Source organism: Cheilinus undulatus, linkage group 4 (genome assembly GCF_018320785.1).
Source record: "Cheilinus undulatus linkage group 4, ASM1832078v1, whole genome shotgun sequence".
NCBI classification, from domain to species: Eukaryota; Metazoa; Chordata; class Actinopteri; order Labriformes; family Labridae; genus Cheilinus; species Cheilinus undulatus.
In genome coordinates this window covers 30,278,493-30,297,327 of record NC_054868.1, presented here as the reverse complement: position 1 = coordinate 30,297,327, position 18,835 = coordinate 30,278,493, and the positions used below count along the sequence as shown (strand labels likewise).

The 18,835-nt window shown below is 38.2% G+C and overlaps 2 protein-coding genes across 2 annotated transcripts; both read left to right on the top strand.

Moving 5' to 3' along the window:
* Positions 1 to 1,210: 1,210 nt before the first annotated feature.
* On the top strand, positions 1,211 to 11,628 carry zgc:158803 (LUC7 domain-containing protein). Its single transcript, XM_041785609.1, has 10 exons — positions 1,211 to 1,810; positions 2,273 to 2,367; positions 4,034 to 4,132; positions 5,536 to 5,646; positions 6,827 to 6,970; positions 7,198 to 7,374; positions 7,519 to 7,679; positions 7,775 to 7,804; positions 7,967 to 8,125; positions 10,521 to 11,628. The coding sequence occupies exons 1-10, from the start codon at positions 1,750 to 1,752 to the stop codon at positions 10,756 to 10,758; spliced, it is 1,275 nt and encodes a 424-aa protein (XP_041641543.1). The 5' UTR covers positions 1,211 to 1,749; the 3' UTR covers positions 10,759 to 11,628.
* A 1,112-nt stretch (positions 11,629 to 12,740) lies between these two features.
* pane1 (proliferation associated nuclear element) lies at positions 12,741 to 18,627 on the top strand. Its single transcript, XM_041785645.1, has 6 exons — positions 12,741 to 12,901; positions 14,308 to 14,396; positions 14,976 to 15,074; positions 15,483 to 15,562; positions 15,749 to 15,840; positions 17,398 to 18,627. Exons 1-6 carry the CDS (start codon positions 12,845 to 12,847, stop codon positions 17,545 to 17,547), a joined length of 567 nt encoding a protein of 188 aa, XP_041641579.1. The 5' UTR covers positions 12,741 to 12,844; the 3' UTR covers positions 17,548 to 18,627.
* Positions 18,628 to 18,835: the final 208 nt, after the last annotated feature.

Sequence of the window (18,835 nt, the reverse complement as noted above, 5' to 3'; positions counted from 1 at the left end):
ATGATTCAAAAATTTGGCCAAATATGCATTATTGATAATATTTTTGTATAATATTTGTTATATAATATTTGATAAAATAACAAGTACACCAAATTGGGAGTTTTTGGCATATTACAAATGAAAAGGTACAAAAAAGAAGTATTTTAATTTAATTTGCATTTCAATAATTACAGCTGGTTTTGCTGCCACTGTATCATAACCAAGTTTACTTAACATCCCACACCTTTAATGACTGTGTTAACTGCTTGTGATTCTCAACTGCCTGATACAGGCCACAGCAGGTTAAAGGTTTGCATATATTATGTGTTCACCGGGGGCCTAGTAGTCCGGGGCCTCAGGCAATTGCCTACCTTTGCTAACCCTTGCCTACTGGTGAAGTCCACCTCTGGGCAAGAGGTTGTTTGAACTAGTATTTGGATGTAAAAAAAAACAAAACAAAACAAAACAAACAAACAAACAAAACAAACAAACAAAAAAAAACACATTTAAATTGTAGTACACAACCACCCTTAAAACAGTTTTAAATATGCCTATTTCAGTGTAATTGATTTTAAAACTGTTATTTAATCAGGAGTTTATGGTTTGATAGACTTTAGTAATGTTAGATTGTTATCTGAGCATAATAAACTTTCAAACTGTTGTTAGAGTTTCTTGCTTAAGTGTAAGAAACCTGTGAAATGTTCATAAAAGTCAGATTTATCTATAATAGACATTTGCTTTCATAATTTATTTAAGTGTGACAAACCTTTACATTGTTGGCAGGGAGTATTTTGTTTAATACACCTTAGACTCGCAATTACAGGAAAAAACATTTGAACAAATGTTACTAAAAAAACTTTAACTGGTGATGAAAATGTTTATTACAATCTTTTTACTTAAAGATATAAGAAAGAGGAATGATGAAGAATATTTTTGAGTGTATAATCCGTTTTAGCTTTTAGAATTGGGTATTTAGTTTGATACACCTACAGAACTGTTATTTGACGGTTTGAGCGTTGAAAACCGTTAAACTGTTGTTAGAACTTTTAAAGTTGAATAAACCTTCGAAACATTATTCAGATGAGATATTTTTTGTTCAAACTACAATTTAAAACTTTAAAATAGTAATTTGGAAGCGATAAATATTTGAAAGTGTAAGGTATGTACTCACATTGCTCGGTGAGCTCGCTCACATTGAAAGCCGTACGTCACTGAACCAGCCAGCGCGCGCTAACTGCAGCACTTCCTCGAGTCTTCGGGAGCGCGCTCTGCAGTCATGCGCACGGAGGGGAAGTGTAAAGACGGAAGAAAGGACATTGAATAAACTTACCAACTTCTAGCTGACTGGCTAGAAATACAGTTGAATGCGACGTTACAGGAGAGGTGGTTACTTATTTCGTTACAGGTTTAATTAGCTTTAACGCCCCGTCCGCATTCAGTCACCGCCCTCTCAACTCGCTGTACGACACGAGCAGGAGACTACAGCAGTTTTCAAACAGACGTGCACTTGCCTGAAGTCTTCCACCATTAAAAAGTCACATTTAGCCTTCACGTGAAAGTGCTTTGCAAGAAAGTTAACCGAATTAACGTTAAACTGAACCAGCTCGTTGGTTTCGGGAGACTCGGGCTTTCTTTCCTGGTGGGAAAAGTTCTCGGTGTTGGTGGTGGACTAGCCGGGGCAGGCCTGCCGCTGAAGAGGCTGCATGTGTGAAGACTGTAGCTGGCGAGGAGCGACTCTCACGGCGACAGCCTTCCTGAGCACCAAGAAACATGTCGGCCCAGGCACAGATGAGAGCCATGCTGGACCAGCTCATGGGGACGGGGAGAGACGGTGAGCACGACTTGTCAGACCGTATCTGGACACGAGTTTGTGTTGTTGCTAGCATTAGCCATTGGCTAGCCACTCAGCCAAGCAGAGAGTGAGGCATGCTTTTTACCCTGCTAGCTAGCATGAGGGTAGCCAGCCGGCTAGCTACCTGTTGTGTTTGAGTTTACATGGCAAGTGAAGTTGCAGCGCAGACCTTTAACAAAGACCATAGACAATTTTATCTATCTAGTGGGTCACAATCAGTGTTATAGTATGTCATAAGCTGAGTCTACTGCCATCGGATGTTGCCATGTAATCAAACTCTAAACAGGCAGCCACTGGTGAGGTTACAGATGTGACTCATCGCAAGGTTACATCTGTCATCTCAGTGATTCAATAGTAACCTAGGGGGCTGGTTGACGTGAAACTATGGTAAATCACATGTTAAAATGTCGGTTTTAATTCATTTTTATCTTCTTTGATTAGGTGATACCATGAGGCAAAGAATCAAGTTTACAGATGAGCGAGTCTGCAAAAGTCATCTTCTGGACTCCTGTCCTCATGACATTCTGTCTGGCACTGTGAGTACTACGTTATAAGCACCTACATACAAAAACATTGTCATGCATTTTATACAGTAGGGTTTTCATGATAGAAGGACATTTAGCCTTGATGTGATACTAGCTGAAATCCAAACAATACCAATAACAGTACTGGAATTAGGATAACAAAAAGAAGAAGACCTAGGCACTAAGTATTAGGTAACTTCATTCAACAAAAAATCCTGGCAAGCTCTTACACACTATCTCTAAATTGTACATAAACATTGGCAGACAGTGTGCTGGAGTTGGCCTACTTTTTTAATGAATTAATTCCTGTTTTACAAACCTGTCTGAGTTATACATTTTGGTACTGCCCCATACTATTCACAGTAAAATGACAGAAAAGTATAAAAACATAATATTAAAAAGCTTGTAAATATTTAATATATTGACCACCTCAATTAATGTCTATTAAGAACCTTTACTGCATGGAGTCTCTAATAGAGAACTGAATCTAACTTTACCCAGCCCATACAATTATGTCTCATCTAACGATGTAGCTGTATGTACAGTGCTTAACAAATTTATTAGACCACCACCCAAAGTAAGGTTTATGCAACATCTGCCCTAAATTAACAGCATTGGTAAAAAATGGTAAAGCCAAAATCATTTTTTATGTTTCTGCAGTGGTTAATACACCAATATGTAGAAGCTCTTTAACCCAAATCATGTTTTTACTGCTAAAATATAATTATTATTGTTATCCATGAATTTTCAAATTTACTGATTTACAAAAAACTGAAAAATAGTAAAGCACATTATTATTTCATGATTAATATGTCAAATTATAGTTATTTACTTGCATTCCTTAACAGAAAAATGAGTTTTAGTGGTTGAATGTTATGCTTGATTAGTTTCTGACTTTTCAGAGAAGCCCAGTGAACCGGCTCAAATTTGCATATACAAAGGTGAATTCAGTTTGAAATTCCTCATTCTGTTCAAAATGGTAAAACGTGAAGAGCTGACTGAAAATGAAAGAGTCCGCATTAAAGCACTTCATGAGGCTGGATGGTCTCTGAGACAGGTGGTCTAATAAATTTGTTAAGCACTGTAAATAGGAGCTCCCATTTCAACCTAATTATGTTGTTGTGAACAAATCCATGAGTATATAACTTGTGGTCACCACTTTGGGCTAAATGCATCGACTTTCTTTAAAATTCAATACTTAGGACCAACGCATTGAACCCACCCATTTACATGTTACTCAGTACTTTATGATGGTTCTGTATGGAAAGACAAGTCTATCTATTGGGCACCATTCATATACAAGAAACCTCTCATATTTATGCTTTAGTGAGTTGAATACAAAATGTATAACATGAGAGTATTAAAGGACAGCTAAAGGTGATTAAAATGAAATCTAGTAAAACATAAGATTCAAAGACAAAGAAAATAAATTAAGCAAAAATAAGAACTTTGAAAAACAAATTTTAAAAATATTTCTTTGGATGAAGTAAAGTTACACAGTCAGTATTAAACACTTTGCCCTGCAGCATTGTGATTCGCAATATACACCATTCAAAGTCTCTTTAATGAAGCTTCAAGTGACTTATATTTTAGCAGGCCATTATCTGCATGACAAATCTCAGGATTAGTTTAACTGCTTAATGTACAGTTTTTGTTGATGTGTTTCTGATTCCTGCAGAGAATGGACCTGGGAGAGTGTATGAAAGTTCATGACTTGGCCCTGAGGGCTGACTACGAGATAGCCTCTAAAGAGCAGGAGTACTTCTTCGAACTTGATGTAAGTCACAAAAGCTGCTGTTGCACATGCATTCCTGAATTTTCTTGAAAATTTCAGTCTGGTTGCCCCTAAAATCTGGTGGACTTAAGTGTTCACATCTCCTCATAGAGGGAGACTTTTGCTATGAGGCATGGGAGGGGTGTTTTCAGGAGGTAGAATATGATGTAAAAAGGACCACACAGAAATGACGGACAAATTAACAGCATCCAACACTATAATGGCTGTGTGCCTCGATGTCAGTTTTATGTGTATTAAGATCTATTTATACTATTAACAAAACGGCTGAGAAAGATGTACTGGCTAGGGAAAAACAGTATTATGGTCGCTTCACATAGATATAATTATTCCCCACCAGTCCCACACGACTTCTTGACTTCACATGGAAAAATTTTCTAGGTTGCTGGAAGGAAGAATTCTAGGTATTTTAGTAAATTTTCAGGATTATATGCGTGTGTGAAAACACATAGAAATACAAATACTTATTTTATTAAGCAAGTTCAAGGTATAACTTATTTTTTCCTAGCTGTCTTTGTGAAAGGTACTGAGGTGGAATCATTTGGTGGAGTTGATTGACCTCTAAACTAGCTGTGTAATGTCAAACACAAGGACAAGATGTCATGGTTTTCATATGACGTCACACACTTTAGGACATATTCAACATGGATGTGACCAGAAGTGATTAAAAAGTGACATTGATGTGGGAAAAATGACCACCAAATCATGTTTTATCCGTTTTTAAAAATCCTTCCTCTTGGAGATGTTGAACCAATGTGCAATAAAAAAAAATATGTTTTTTCACCTCCATAGTCCTGTTTTCAGTGTCCATGCCTGCTTATTTGACCTTAACTATATATCCTCATGTAAGAAATTGCCTGTTCATCAACAATCAATGGAAATTTTTATTGCATCATTTCCTCCTTTAATTTGATGGACAGATCTCATCATCCATTACATGCTCTAATGTTATTCAGAATGACAATACAGCTTGCATGTCGAACCAAGAATAGTGATCTGGATGATAATAAATTATTCAGGCTGTATAGAAGTGTCAGGAAGATGGCAACCATCAAGAAGAACACATCATCACCTAGAGATCTTATTGTTGCAAAATACAAGAGGATGCAGACTCTGGGAAATTTAAATTGACGGCCAGTTTTAATCATTTCAGTGGAGTAATGCTTTAAACTGTTTGTAGAAAATTGCATCATGTTGAGAGTAAGGCTCTCTCCATCACATCATGCCATCATCTCTCCTGGAGTCTTGATGCTCTGGCTTCAACAGCTGACTGTGAGATTGTCCTAATCAATAGTGCAAGATCAAGCACTACCTTTTTTATTTTGAGTAACATCACTCATTTTGTATTTTAACACAGCAAAAACTCATGGACTTGTGTTTTCACACAGGCTGCTGAACACCTTCAGTCTTTCATCGCTGACTGTGACCGCAGGACTGAGCTGGCCAAGAAGAGACTCGCAGAGACGCAGGATGAGATCAGCGCTGAGGTGGCTGCAAAGGTGACAAACTCCCTGTTTGATGAATGTCTTGAGATTTCTATAAGGTTGTTGTGGATGCGGTCCTTTTATTTGTTCAATGGGGAATGGTCTAGAGCAGGGGTAATCAACTAAAACTCAAAGAGGTCCAGTCAGAGAAAATGTATTAAACCAAATGTCCAGAACATCATAATGTCTAACTTGATATAGTGTGATATGTGGTTCTGGGTGTGATTTCAGGGACTTGTTACACTGATATGAAAAGTTTCTTTGTCTACAGCTCACCCATTTCTCCATCTGTGAATCTCTCCTTTAGGGCCCTATGAAATCAGTTTTGTTTTTTTGCCAAATCCCGTTTTATTAATTAATTATGCCATAGAAAAGTGTGTCCTGTTTATGTGAATGAATAAAAGTTTCACTAATTAAATAGAAATAACGTTAAATTTATTGAAAAAAGGGCCACAGTTGGCCCATAAGCCACAGTTTGGATAACCCTGATATAAAATAATTATAAGCAGTGTAACAGTCAGATATTTCCAACATTTTAAGGCACATCCACGTGTATGATCACATCCTAACTGATGTTTATAATGTAAATGAAGAAATCATTCTGTTCTCGCAAACACAGAGTGATAGTAACTTAATAAGAAGGTCACATTAAAGTTAAATGGTTTAAAGTAAACCTGTAAATTTTCTTTACTCTCTCAGTCTGTAACAGTGCATGCAGTTTGATGCTGCATTGTTCTACTCCTGACTATCAGTTCTCTCATCATCTCTCTCCATACATTGCTGTCTGTCCGTCTGCTTCATATCAGACTGCTGCGTTAATGCGGACACGTATTGGCTGATTAAGCAACCAAAGAGAACTACAGTATCTACGGGAGGAATTATTAAGCTAATTGATACTCGAATGTAACATCATTTAGACTATGGGACTTGGAGTCTGTCCGACTTGAGTTTGAAGCCTCTGAGGGGTGACTTCAGCTGTGTGCCTCACGCTCAGACACTCCTCTTTCTCTCCGTAACTCTCTGGTGTGGTGAGGTAAAATACCTCCAAGCATGGATGAGTTTTCTGCCAGTTAGTGACCCCTGGTCTAGAGATACATTTTTAAATCATCTGGTGTATTTTTTGTTTTGTTTTGTTTTGTTTTTTACAACTAAGATGTAACCGTTTTTATGTCATTGTTTCTCCGGCCATGGAAAGGCTGAACGTGTGCATGAGCTGAATGAAGAGATCGGGAAGCTTCTGGCCAGGGCAGAGCAGCTCGGGGGAGAGGGCAATGTGGATGAAGCCCAGCAAGTGCTGGAAATGGTGGAGAAGACCCGCGCCTTAAAGAAGGAAGCAGAGGTCAGAAATGCTGTGTTTTAGTTCATATCATTACAGTTAACAGATTTTTTTCAATGTCACCAAACATGCTTGAAAATGGTTCATCTCTAAGATGATTTTTGGTTTAATAACGAATTCACTCATGTTTGTTTTTCATTAGCTTGCCATCTTCACATATTTGTATTTTTAGGGTGTCTCTGAAGAGAATTTTGTCTAGCTCTATCATCTCATCACCTTTGTTCTTTCAGGATGTGTACAGGAACTCGATGCCAGCCTCCAGCTTTCAACAACAAAAACTACGGGTATGCGAGGTGTGCTCTGCTTACTTGGGTCTCCATGACAATGATCGTCGTCTGGCTGACCACTTTGGGGGCAAACTGCATCTCGGGTTCATTGAAATCCGTGAAAAGCTTGAAAAATTAAGGGTAAGGAATACTCTGGAACAAGTGATAATTTATCAATAGATTAGTTAAGTTTTCCTTCAACAGATGTCACATTTTTATAATTTACATTATCTGAATATAACCAGGTAATATTTTGGATTACATGAAATTATTTTATGTATCTAGAAAGCAGTTGTAGAAAAACAAGAGAGAATGCGAATGAGAAGACGAGAGGAACGTGAAAAAGAAGACGAAAGAGAACGACAGTGGGAAATGGAGCGGGAGCGAGAGCGGGAAAGAGAGCGAGAATGGGAGCGAGAACGAGAAAGGGAGAGAGACCGAAGGAGGTAAGAAACAGTTTGTCAACTGTTTCTGCTTTAGATATAAGAAATTCAGTGTTGTATAGAAACGTAAAATACCTGTTTTTTTGTCTCTCTCTTAGGTCAAGATCTAGAAGTGGAGACCGATACAGGTAAGTCTACTTTGCTAATCTGAGTCTTGTGTCAGAGATCTGTCAGCAGACTTTTATTGCATGCTACATAACTGCTGGGGCAACATACCTGCAAAAACAATACAACCACAGAGGTGGCACTTATTACAAAATATTAATTTCTCCACAAAATGTGTTTTCCAGGGATGGTGGTAGTTCTTCCCATCGTTCTAGACGACACCGCTCCTCTCGCTCAAGAGAAGAAGGCGGAGAACGTGATCGTGAGAGAGAGCGGGAGAGGAAACATCGACACAAAGATAGGCATCGCTCACGTTCCCACTCTCACAGGCATAAAAGGAAGAGGTGTGGCTTTTCTTCATCAATTCAACTTTCAACTACATGACAGGATTAATATTAATTCTTCTCCTTTGAGATCTTAACTTAGTAGCTGATCTGCTTGTGCTGTAGCTAATAAACCAAACTGCTGAGTCAAAGTGAGAAAAAATAAATGACTGAAGCGTTGACTGTTTGATAACTCTAAAGTTTTTCCTCCTCTTAATGGTCAAATGGCATCGTGGAGTTCTAAAACTCTGAGAAAGATCAGCCATATGCAGCCTGTAAGCTGTTCCATTAGCATTCTTAGAAGAGAAAATACAAGTTATCTTGATACCAGAATTTTGAAACCATGCTCACAGGACTCAAAAGATATCGATACTTTTTTCGATACCACAGCAACAAAAAATTATCTCTTGGACACCAAAGCCAAGGTAATTTAGTTATTTTCACTTTCTAACCTGCACATGAGAGTCTCTGAACACGTACCAAAATTTGGTATTTGTACAGTTTTTACAGATCCTTAAAAAGTCTTAAATTTGACTTTTTAAATTTAAGGCCATAAAAAGTTTTAATTTTTCAGGAGAGTGTCCTTAAATTTTAAAAAGCACTTTTACTTAGACATGCCTTTTATTCAGTCTTTGTGTTTTATCTGCATTTATTCAGTTATAATTGGTATTTTTGAGGTTAACACATCATTACACCAGATAATTCTGCTCTGTCCAGTGTACCAAGAAATCTCAAAAGCCTTTCATTTTTTTATTGTTTGCCACACAAAGAAATGGTATTAATTTTTCTCAGCTCAGGTCTTTAAAAAAGGTCTTAAAATTCTTAGATTTTATCATTAAAAATGTGTAGGTATCCTGTTATAGTAATGTAAGACTAGATATTTTTCCTAAAAGAAACCTGTACCATAAATAACATGTCTGTCAGACCTCTAGTTTTATTAGATAAGAAACTGACTTTGACTAAGAATGTAAAACAAACTTTATTACTTCTACAATAAAGGTTGTTAGCATGAATGCTATTTTGTTTTCTAGTGAAAAAGTCAACTGTTTGGACTCTTTTAAACTGGTTAAACCTCTGCTAATTTGACCTGTTTGCAAACATTAAGAACCACTTCAACACAGAGTTGATTACAAGTACATCTCAAAAAATTTGAATATCATGAAAAAGTTTAATATTTTTTTCCACTCATGTCAGATAGTGAAACCCATGTATTATATAGACTAATTACACATAGAGTGAAATATTTCATGCCTTTATTTCTTAAAATGTTGATGATTATGGCTTACAGATAATAAAAACCCACAATTCATTGTCCCAGAAAATTAGAATATAGTGAAAAAGTTCAATATTGGAAAGTCATGGTATCACACCCTAATCAGCTAATTAACTCAAAACGCCTGCAAAGGTTTCCTGAACCTTTAAATGGTCTCTCAGTCTGGGTCAGTAGGCTACACAATCATGGGGAAGACTGCAGACTTGACAGATGTCCAGAAGACAGTCATTGACAGCCTCCACAAGGAGGGTAAGCCACAAAATGTCATTGCTAAAGAAGCCGGTTGTTCACAGAGTGCTGTGTCCAAGCATATTCATAGAAAGTTGAGTGGAAGGAAAAAGTGTGGTAGGAAAAGGTGCACCAGCATAAGGGATATTCCTCATGTCAAGCCACTCCTGAACCAGAGACAATGTCAGAAACGTCTTACCTGGGCTGTGGAGAAAAAGAACTGGACTGTTGCTCAGTGGTCCAAAGTCCTCTTTTCAGATGAAAGTACATTTTGCATGTCATTTGGAAATCAAGGTCCCAGAGTCTGGAGGAAGGTGGAGAGGCACAGAATCCACGTTGCTTGAAGTCCAGTGTGAAGTTTCCACAGTCAGTGATGATTTGGGCTGCCATGGCATCTGCTGGTGTTGGTCCAGTGTTTTCTGAAGTCCACAGTCAACACAGCCATCTACCAGGACATTATAGGGCACTTCATGCTTCCTTCTGCTGACAAGCTTTGTGGAGGTGCTGATTTCATTTTCCAGCAGGACTTGGCACCTGCCCACTCTGTCAAACGTACCAAAAGCTGGTTCAGTGACCATGGTGTTACTGTGCTTGACTGGCCAGCAAACTGGCCTGACCTGAACCCCATAGAGAATCTATGGGGTTCAGGTCAGGCCCACCCCACCCCAGACACCAGACCCAACAATGCAGATGACCTGAAGGCCGCTATCAAAGCAACCTGGGCTTCCATTACACCTGAGCTTGAAAAATTTCACTCTATGTGTAATGAGTCTATATAATGTATGGGTTTCACTTTCTGAGATGAGTGACAAAAAATATATATTTTTTTTTCATGATATTCAAATTTTTTGAGGTGTACCTGTATATTCTTTAAGTGTGTAAGTCCTAATCAATTAACTTTATTTTTTTTACTAGATCCTCAAGAGAGAGAACATCTCACACCCGAGAGAGAGAGCGCTCTCAGTCCCAGGAGAAAGGAGGAGATGGTGCAGCAGAGGGCTGGCGTAACGACAGGGCGGACTGCAGAGACTGGGAGGACAAGGAACGCTCCCCTTCTCCAGACACAGCTAGGGGGAGGGAACGAGAGAGATCCCTCTCTTATGAGCGGGACCGACGCTCCAGCTCAGAAGAGCGAGAGTCTGGGGAGATATGAACTGGACACCTCCAAAGTCTTTATTTTGGATTAACTGTTTAGTAAGAAGGAGCATGGAAAAAAGAGTGTCAGTGAGCGTGAGTGGCCTTGTATGTGTGGTCATACGTAATCAGGACCTGTACATCAGCGGGGGCGGACTTTGGTGAATAAACTTGGGAATGAGGGAACACCTTAAGTGGTGGTGGTCAAGAAAACATGCAAACAAACTTTTATAAAACTCTGCAGAGTTGTGTTGGTGTGACATGGAAGTGTTAAATTTTTTTGTCATCTTGTCGATCTTACAGTACGCTCAGTTTCTTTGACACTGATGAGTTAGAAAAGTCAAAGCAGCCCTTCGATTTTTTTCACATCAAGTGCTATTTTTTTAACCATTAGTCAGTTCTTTAATGTTTTGTCTTTTTTCTGTTCCTCTTAAGAATTTTACCATTTCTTGTGTTTCTGGATTCATTTTCTCTTGTTGGGTTCATTTATGTGGGATAGCCCTGGTGGTCATATTTGAAATGAGCAGTTGATGTCTGAAGGCACTTCAGAAGTTTGTGATTTATCTGCTGCCTTCAAGCTGTAACAATCTCATTTGGGAAATTTGATACACATCCATGAGCTTGCCCCTTATTTCAGATGCACTGAAAATCTGGTACTTTGAAAATAAACTTATTGGTCCCTCTGAAAGAAGACATTCGTTTCCTGAGATGTATACATATAGGTAAAGTGGATCCTTACATCTACTCACTGAAGGCCTAGGATCTCGTGTCCTGTTTGCTGTGATGCGTTGTGGTTGTACTGGGGGAATCTTTGTTGCTGTGCTGTCATTAAGTAAATAAAAAATCAACTTCCTGTCAAACACATGTGATTAAACTGATTTCTCTTTAATTTGACCTTTGTTTATATTTTTTGGTCATATATTTAGGCAGTCTTGTTTCAGGAAGTACAGATGGTTGCTGACAAATGCCTTCTATTAACAAAGAATTAGTGGTTTTGTCACAGAATCCTCCACTCTAAGTGTTAAAGCTTGGGATAGATGCTGACTAGTGCCATAATTAATGCCTGAGGTTCCTGACATTAATTTGTGAGTGTTAATGAGTATGAGAATGGATCTTCGACAAAAGTCTTGGCCATTACTGTGTGAACATTGAAATACATTGCAGTGCTTTTGGCAAAGAGAGTGGAAATAAAATATACCAATAACTCGAGATAATAATTCATGGGCATTTAGGCTACGTTCACACTGCGGTTTAAAGTGACCCATATCTGATTTTTTTGCTCGCACGTGACTCGGAGAAAACGTTTTTCAGACAGTGTAAACAGGACAAGTCGCACTGCATCTGATCTTTTCATACCAGATTCAGGTCACTTAGATATGTGGTTCTAAATCAGATAGGCATCTGATCTATTGGAATTTTTACTGCTGTGTGAACAGCCAAACAAAAAACTGATTCCAGCAAAAGATCAGAACTGAACATTAAGGCCCACAGTGCGACCGTAGCTGTACAGTGTTAGAAAAGTTGCACGCAAAAATTGTTTTTATTATGTTGAGACATGGAAAGTCATCAAAAAGATATATTCTTCTAAAGCTTGTTACGTTTTGTACAGTTTGTGAATACTGGTTATTATTTTTTGAACGATTCTAAAAACTAAGGGTTTGATTGCTGAACTCTCAGCATAGTGGAAAATCACTAGGATGGGTCTTTAATATTTGCAAAGTGTCGAATCATTGCTCAAGATATCCAGTGCATGTACAAGACCTGCTGCTGTGGGTCATTTCTATCTCGTATTTTCAAAACAGGTGTGAAGAATACACGACGAATTACTGATACATTTTTACTTTTTTACTTCGGATATACAATCTCTACCTGGAATGAGCTACAATGTGTGAACTGTAAAACGTCTGGCGGCCTGAGGGTGGCGGAAAATAACTGATTACAAAGGGAAAACGTAATGACGTGAACCGCCTCGGCACAGCAAACGTGATGACGGCATACACACATTCAGAAAAGAAGCGCGAGTTGAAATGCCTAAAGAAACCAGAAACCGGACTGTATTTACCTTTTCTTAGTTGACTAACGACATTTTAGGTGTGTGTACAAGGATGTCGTTACTGAAGCCGTTCAGTAAGCTGCCTGTTTTGAACTCAGCGAACATTTTGGTGGGTATTTGCATGTCTATCTCTAACTGTTGACAGTAGCTAGGATACTGAACAGAGCAACGTCTGATTTGACTAACTGAAAACAATGGAGACGGTGGTCAGGCTCAAAAAGCCTCATAAATAAAGAATTTATAATGAAATTATGAGTTTTAGCACGCTAGCTCGGACATTAGCTTACCATGCTATAAACATAGCGCATAAATAAGAGGTTGAACCCAATTTTAGTAGATTGAAATATCGTAATTTGATGAAATGATGAAGTGTAAAACTCACATGAAGCCACTTTTGACCCTTTTAAAAACTAATGACATGGCTACTAACCATATGGTGTTTGTATAGTACCTGATATGATGTTAGGGATTGTTCTACTGAAGGGCTATTCATTAAGTTCGGAATGAGGGCTAGTTCCTCAAAAAGGATCCCATATGAGGGGCTAGAGACATGTTGCATGACATACAGTAGGTGTAATTATTTTTATAGCTTCAATCAGTCAAACTGTTTTGGATTCCCCAATCCTTTATAACTGTGTCAATTGACGCAAGTATATATTGATGGTCTGTCATTGTAAATGCCTTGTTCTGTTTGCCTAAAGTCCATGCAACTAGTAGTGACGCTGACTCAGCTCTGTGCCATGTCTTTGCTCTCAACATGAGGTCTCAAGCAGGAATGAGATATGTGTAAATAAGGATAACTGCAACACAGTGGGGTGGGACAAACAAATTGGGAAATTAATGTGACTGATTATCATATAAATATAATAAGCATACACTGTTTTGATTTTTAATCAAACTCATACGGATCATCTTCAACCATAAGCCGCCTACTTGAAGGGCCACTAAAAATGATATCGGGGGGCCTGACCTGGCCATAAGGCCTCCAGTTGAATAGCTTGGCTCTGCAGGCTCACAAATGAAACCTGTATGAAAGGCTGGTTTCTAAGAGAGAAAGAAAACACAGTTTTATCTTTTTTTTTCTCCTATGTAATGCTCTATGTGAAATGCACATGTTAACCTCAGTACAAAACAATCAAGAGGGAGAATTGTACCAAGTTTTCTTGACATCTGACAGGTTTGACACAATGCAACCAAATTGCACCTTCAGGCTGTAGTGGATCAATCAGTGTGTTAAACTAATCAATGACAGGGGTGTAAATCACCTTTAGAGGTTAAATGACTCTAAAGACACCAAAAAAGCATATTTTTTCAACAAAAGCTGTGTAGATGTAAGAAGGGCACAATTTAACCTCTGAAGCAAAGTACATGCATAAGGCATCCACCTAGTATGCACACAAAGCACATTATTAAGCAGAAATGTAGATGTATATCAGACTTCTGTTTGAAAATGATCTTGCCTGTAAGGCTGTGTTATTTAGTTTTGAGCTGACTCAGGATGTTTTTTCTCTCCAGCTGGTGGAGTTTGAGGAGCAGTTTCAGCAGAGTTTAGCAGATGCTCTGGTGGGTACTCTGGTGGAGGAGACTGGTGTCACCGTAAATGTGTGAGTAATGCTGACATAAACACTCTGTTGCAGGATAAAGCACACTGCAGGAAACACTGCCTACAACTCTGAGGTTGGAGCTAGACTTGAATAATGTTTTATGTTTTGTAAAACTCTAATTAATGCAATTTTAAACACTTTTTGTATGCTTGACATTAGATAAGGTAATCAAGTGTTACCACTACTACTAGTACTAATAATACTGTTTACTAGGAATATTGAAGGTTTCTGCTCGATAATAATTTGATGTATTCAGTGCATAGTAGAGTTAGTTTAACTTCATTCTCAGATGGCTAAATTAATATTAACATAAGGGCTTATTTACTACTGTTAAACATCATTTTCTTAAAAGTTCTGATGCTTTACTTGGCTCTCACTTGAGGGGCTACATAACATTTTGTTGTTAAATACAGTAAATAACTCCAAAAATTATCCAGGGATCTCTAATGCAAGTTGTGAACATGTGCGTTTTGTCTATCTGTGTCTATCTGTCCACTCAATAAAGCATGCCCATGTCAGTTTGTAACATATCAGTGACTGAGTCAGTCTAAAAACAATTGTGTTTATTACACCAATCAGGAGACTAGCTAAGAGTCTGCCGCTGCCGAAGGAGAATGAAGAGAGTCGCCCAAGGATCGACCTGGTGGTGTTTATCATCAACATGACCTCAGAGCTCAGGTAGCATTCAAATCTCTACATATTTATGTTGTTATCCTCTCATCTGTTTGTATGTTCTTATAACCTAGACTGAAATACAGTATTTAGGTCAGTTTGTCGTTTCAGTTTGGTTGAATGGAGATCAGTAAAGTTTGTTGTCCTTAAAGAAATCTGTATAGTCACAGATTTAAGTGTGAAATGAAGAATTCCCGTTGTGACAGGTATAAAAGAAATATAAAATCAGCAGTTTCCTTAATTCAAGCAATCATGTTTTTATAACCTCAAATACTAGTTAACATCAGTATGAAACTACAAGGCCTGATATTTGGTGTCTTTTTTTGTTTGGTCGGAAGTGACAAGGAATTGATGGTTAAATATAAAAGGATATCATGTTCCTTTCTTTGACATGTCTTCTGTTTTTTGTCAAAGTTTCCAGTCAGCAGAAACTTCCCTGAAATATCTGGACCCTGGATTTTTCCTTGGAAAAGTTTGCTTTATGGTCACTAATGGTATGAAGATTTATTTTCCTTCTTCTGTAAGGATTTGCTTACTGTAGTGTTGAATAAAGTAGGCATGTTCTTTGATTGTTTTTTGTCAGCCCCCCCCCCCTTATTGTTGTAAGATGTTCAACATGAAGCTTAGTGTTTCTGCCTGCCTCTGTCTGACTGGCTGCCCTCTTCATCTGTTTCTTGTAGCTCGTAATGCTTCAGTCCCCACAGAATGTCTGGACTCTGTCAGAAAGCTGGCAGCATCGCTCCACTGCCCCTTGCTGTTTGCAGAGGATCAGGTCTGTGCCAACTTTAATCAACGACAGTGAGGATATTTTAGACCAAAGACATGATTACAGAAGTTAACCTGTGTCGTTCTGTAGTTTAACACAAGAGCCAATATGGGAAAAATTAGGGGTGCACCGATTGATCGGCTAACCTGACACACCAGATGGATGTGTTTCACACATCCATCTGGGAAAGCTTCAATAGGAAATGTTTGAAAAAAGGTAAAGGCTTTGAAAAATCCTCGGAGTATGATTGGGTGAACGCTCTGTCCGTCACATCTCTACGGGCCAATCAGAGCAACAAAGCACGTGACGAAGCTGCCAGCAAGCTGCGTGTGCACAGCTACTGAGAAATAACGCAAAACATGGCGACTATAGACATGTAAGTACTCAACTTTTGTCATTTTTGAAAAGAAAACAACTCACTGCTGTTCTTTGTTCTTCTTTTAACGAAGAAATGTCATCAATCTCTGATAAAACTGGCGCTTTAGCAACATCCACGCTAATCTCTTCCCCCATAACTGAACCAGCTCTTGCTGCTGCTTGTTTACGTCACGACTCTGCTGCGAACTGATTGGTCCTGTCACTTTTTAACTGGGCCATAATGGTTCAGATGGGAGCTTTGCAAGATGGATTTGCCAGTGGAAAAACAAGGAATCGGGCGTATCGATAGAAGGCTATCGATCAGTGCCGATTTCCTTAATTTTGGGGGATCGGCGATCAGCTGAGACTTACATATGACACCGATCTTATCCACCGATCTCTTCTACCTATACGTACTAAAATGTGAAAAATGAAAGACTGAAGGAGCTGATATAATTTAGTAGTTTGGACAGCAATGCTCTAAACTTCTCATTTATATTTGAAAGAACTAACTCGTGCAGTTAAAACAACAAGTTTGTATTGTTTCACAGGTATTGTTCAATGTTTTTCAATAAAATAAGATTGGAACATTGAAGGTGTATGCTGTCAGTTATAAAAAAAAATAGGAATCGGCAAGTCAGGCTTTTTAAAGATCAGTGATCGGTGATCAGCCAGAAAATTGCAATCGGTGCACCCCTAGGAAAAATGTATCTTGAAAAAGATTAAAAGTTTTACATACAGTCTTAATACTACATTTGAGCATTTTCTCTTTCATGGCAAATGCATCATAATAGATATGGGAGCTTCAAATTATAAATGCTTTCATTATTTATAAATCTTGACCAATCGCTTTGTTGATTAAATGTCATGACCATCACAAATTCTGCAACCCTGATTAAGAAATGAGTGATAAAGTGACATGATAATAAAGATGATTCCATTTTCATCTTGCTAATCAATCAATTAACTAATGGTATGAACTTTACGAGTTCGTAAAATACAGTCTCAATCTATGTGGTCTCAAAGTGACCTTAACATGTCTAAAATGTACCCAAATTAACTCTGTAAACACTTTGAACATGCTTGTTTTTGTTAGTTTCTTGCTGTTTTTTGGGCCCCCCGTGCTGCTGTTGTGAAAGTAAAAACCCTGAATTTGTCTACAGAGTTTGTTTAAAAGTCCTCCTGCATTATTTTCTTTCCCCACAGACACCAGCAGGTGTGACAAATGCAACTGAGAGGCTGCTGACCATCCTGAAGGTGACGTCAGGCCTCGTTCCCATGGCAACTGCACTCTATCTGTCTAACCTGACTCGCTGCACTGTGCCCCCAGACATCGACCAGCCAAGCTTTGATTAATTCCTGATGCTTTTCTCCAGACTTTATTCATTGGTGTATTTATTGTCAGTAACTGGGCTCGCCAACCTGAAAATATAACAATAATTTCCTTGACTGTTTTTTTCATGTTTGTGCTTTTGCTGATGTGTTTGAATCTTCTCATACGTGCAGAACCAGTTGTCTTTGTACCAGAGTAATATCTCTTGTTACAGACTGAAAACAGCATAAATAGTTATGGACAACTTTTTTTCTGAAGCCAAGCAGGCCTTTTATGCACACACAAACACACCCACACCCACACACACACACACACACACACACTTGTTTTATCACAGCAGGATAAAACCGGTATGAATGATCTAAATAAATTAGCTGATGTAGTTTCACTGCGCTGTTATGGTGCACAGTGGTTTCCCATTAAAGTATAATGGCTTACTGGGAAACTGAATAGAACAGAGCTATCATAATTGCTATAAACTTTCCTGTTATAAAACTCTGTACTGAAAGGACCCCAGGAAATTGTCTTTCACTTCATTCAGATTCATTTCTGACAGTTTGACTTGAAGCAGCAAATATAAACCAGTGCAGTGACCTTTGAAAGGAGACGTCTAGCAAAAAATTTCCAGTGGACTTACTCAAAACCATGTAAGATGGGTTTTTGTTTGTATTAAGTACAACATTAAAATACTTCTATTAAAAGTGAATTTGACTAATATCTCCTCTTTGGACAGAGCAGATGTCAGCAGTCTTTGCTTTTTGCTCTTTACTTTTCAGTGTATTTGAACACTATCAGTCCTGTTAGCTGTCCAGCAAACCTCCGCCAGTTTCAAATGCTAGATTTGTAAACATTTCTTTTGATCTGCTCTGATTGTGATCGATTGATTGACATGATGAACAGAATTTAGATAAAACAGAAATTATTGTCTAACGTGCTTCATATAAATAGTTTAACATCTATTTTATCACTTTAAAAAGTAATTATGTGGCATGTCTTCTACCTTTGTTCTGATTATTCATTGTAGGATCTTTCCTACTTTTATATTATTGTTTCTATTCTCTAGGCAAACCTGTCTGTTTGACATGTTCTAATAAAACAATGATAATGAAAACCATTGCCTATCTCATCTCTGACATTTATTTCCCTTAGAAAACAATCAAAGAGAACACAAGTGTCTAAATCCAGAAAAATCCACTGTTCTTGTGGTGCCAGTTGTCTGACTCCAGAGGGGGTAAGGTGGGGGAGGCAGAAGTGTCGTGCCTGGTGTCACGTCTGCAAGCATTCAGTAAACATACACACACTCAAACACTA

Coding starts and splice junctions, on each gene's coding strand:
- zgc:158803 (XM_041785609.1), top strand. CDS start 1,750: ATGTCGGCCCAGGCACAGATGAGAGCCATGCTGGACCAGCTCATGGGG. Junction 4,133..5,535: donor AGTACTTCTTCGAACTTGAT/GTAAGTCACAAA, acceptor GTTTTCACACAG/GCTGCTGAACACCTTCAGTC. Junction 6,971..7,197: donor CCTTAAAGAAGGAAGCAGAG/GTCAGAAATGCT, acceptor TTGTTCTTTCAG/GATGTGTACAGGAACTCGAT.
- pane1 (XM_041785645.1), top strand. CDS start 12,845: ATGTCGTTACTGAAGCCGTTCAGTAAGCTGCCTGTTTTGAACTCAGCG. Junction 15,075..15,482: donor AACATGACCTCAGAGCTCAG/GTAGCATTCAAA, acceptor TTTTTGTCAAAG/TTTCCAGTCAGCAGAAACTT. Junction 15,841..17,397: donor TGCTGTTTGCAGAGGATCAG/GTCTGTGCCAAC, acceptor CTTTCCCCACAG/ACACCAGCAGGTGTGACAAA.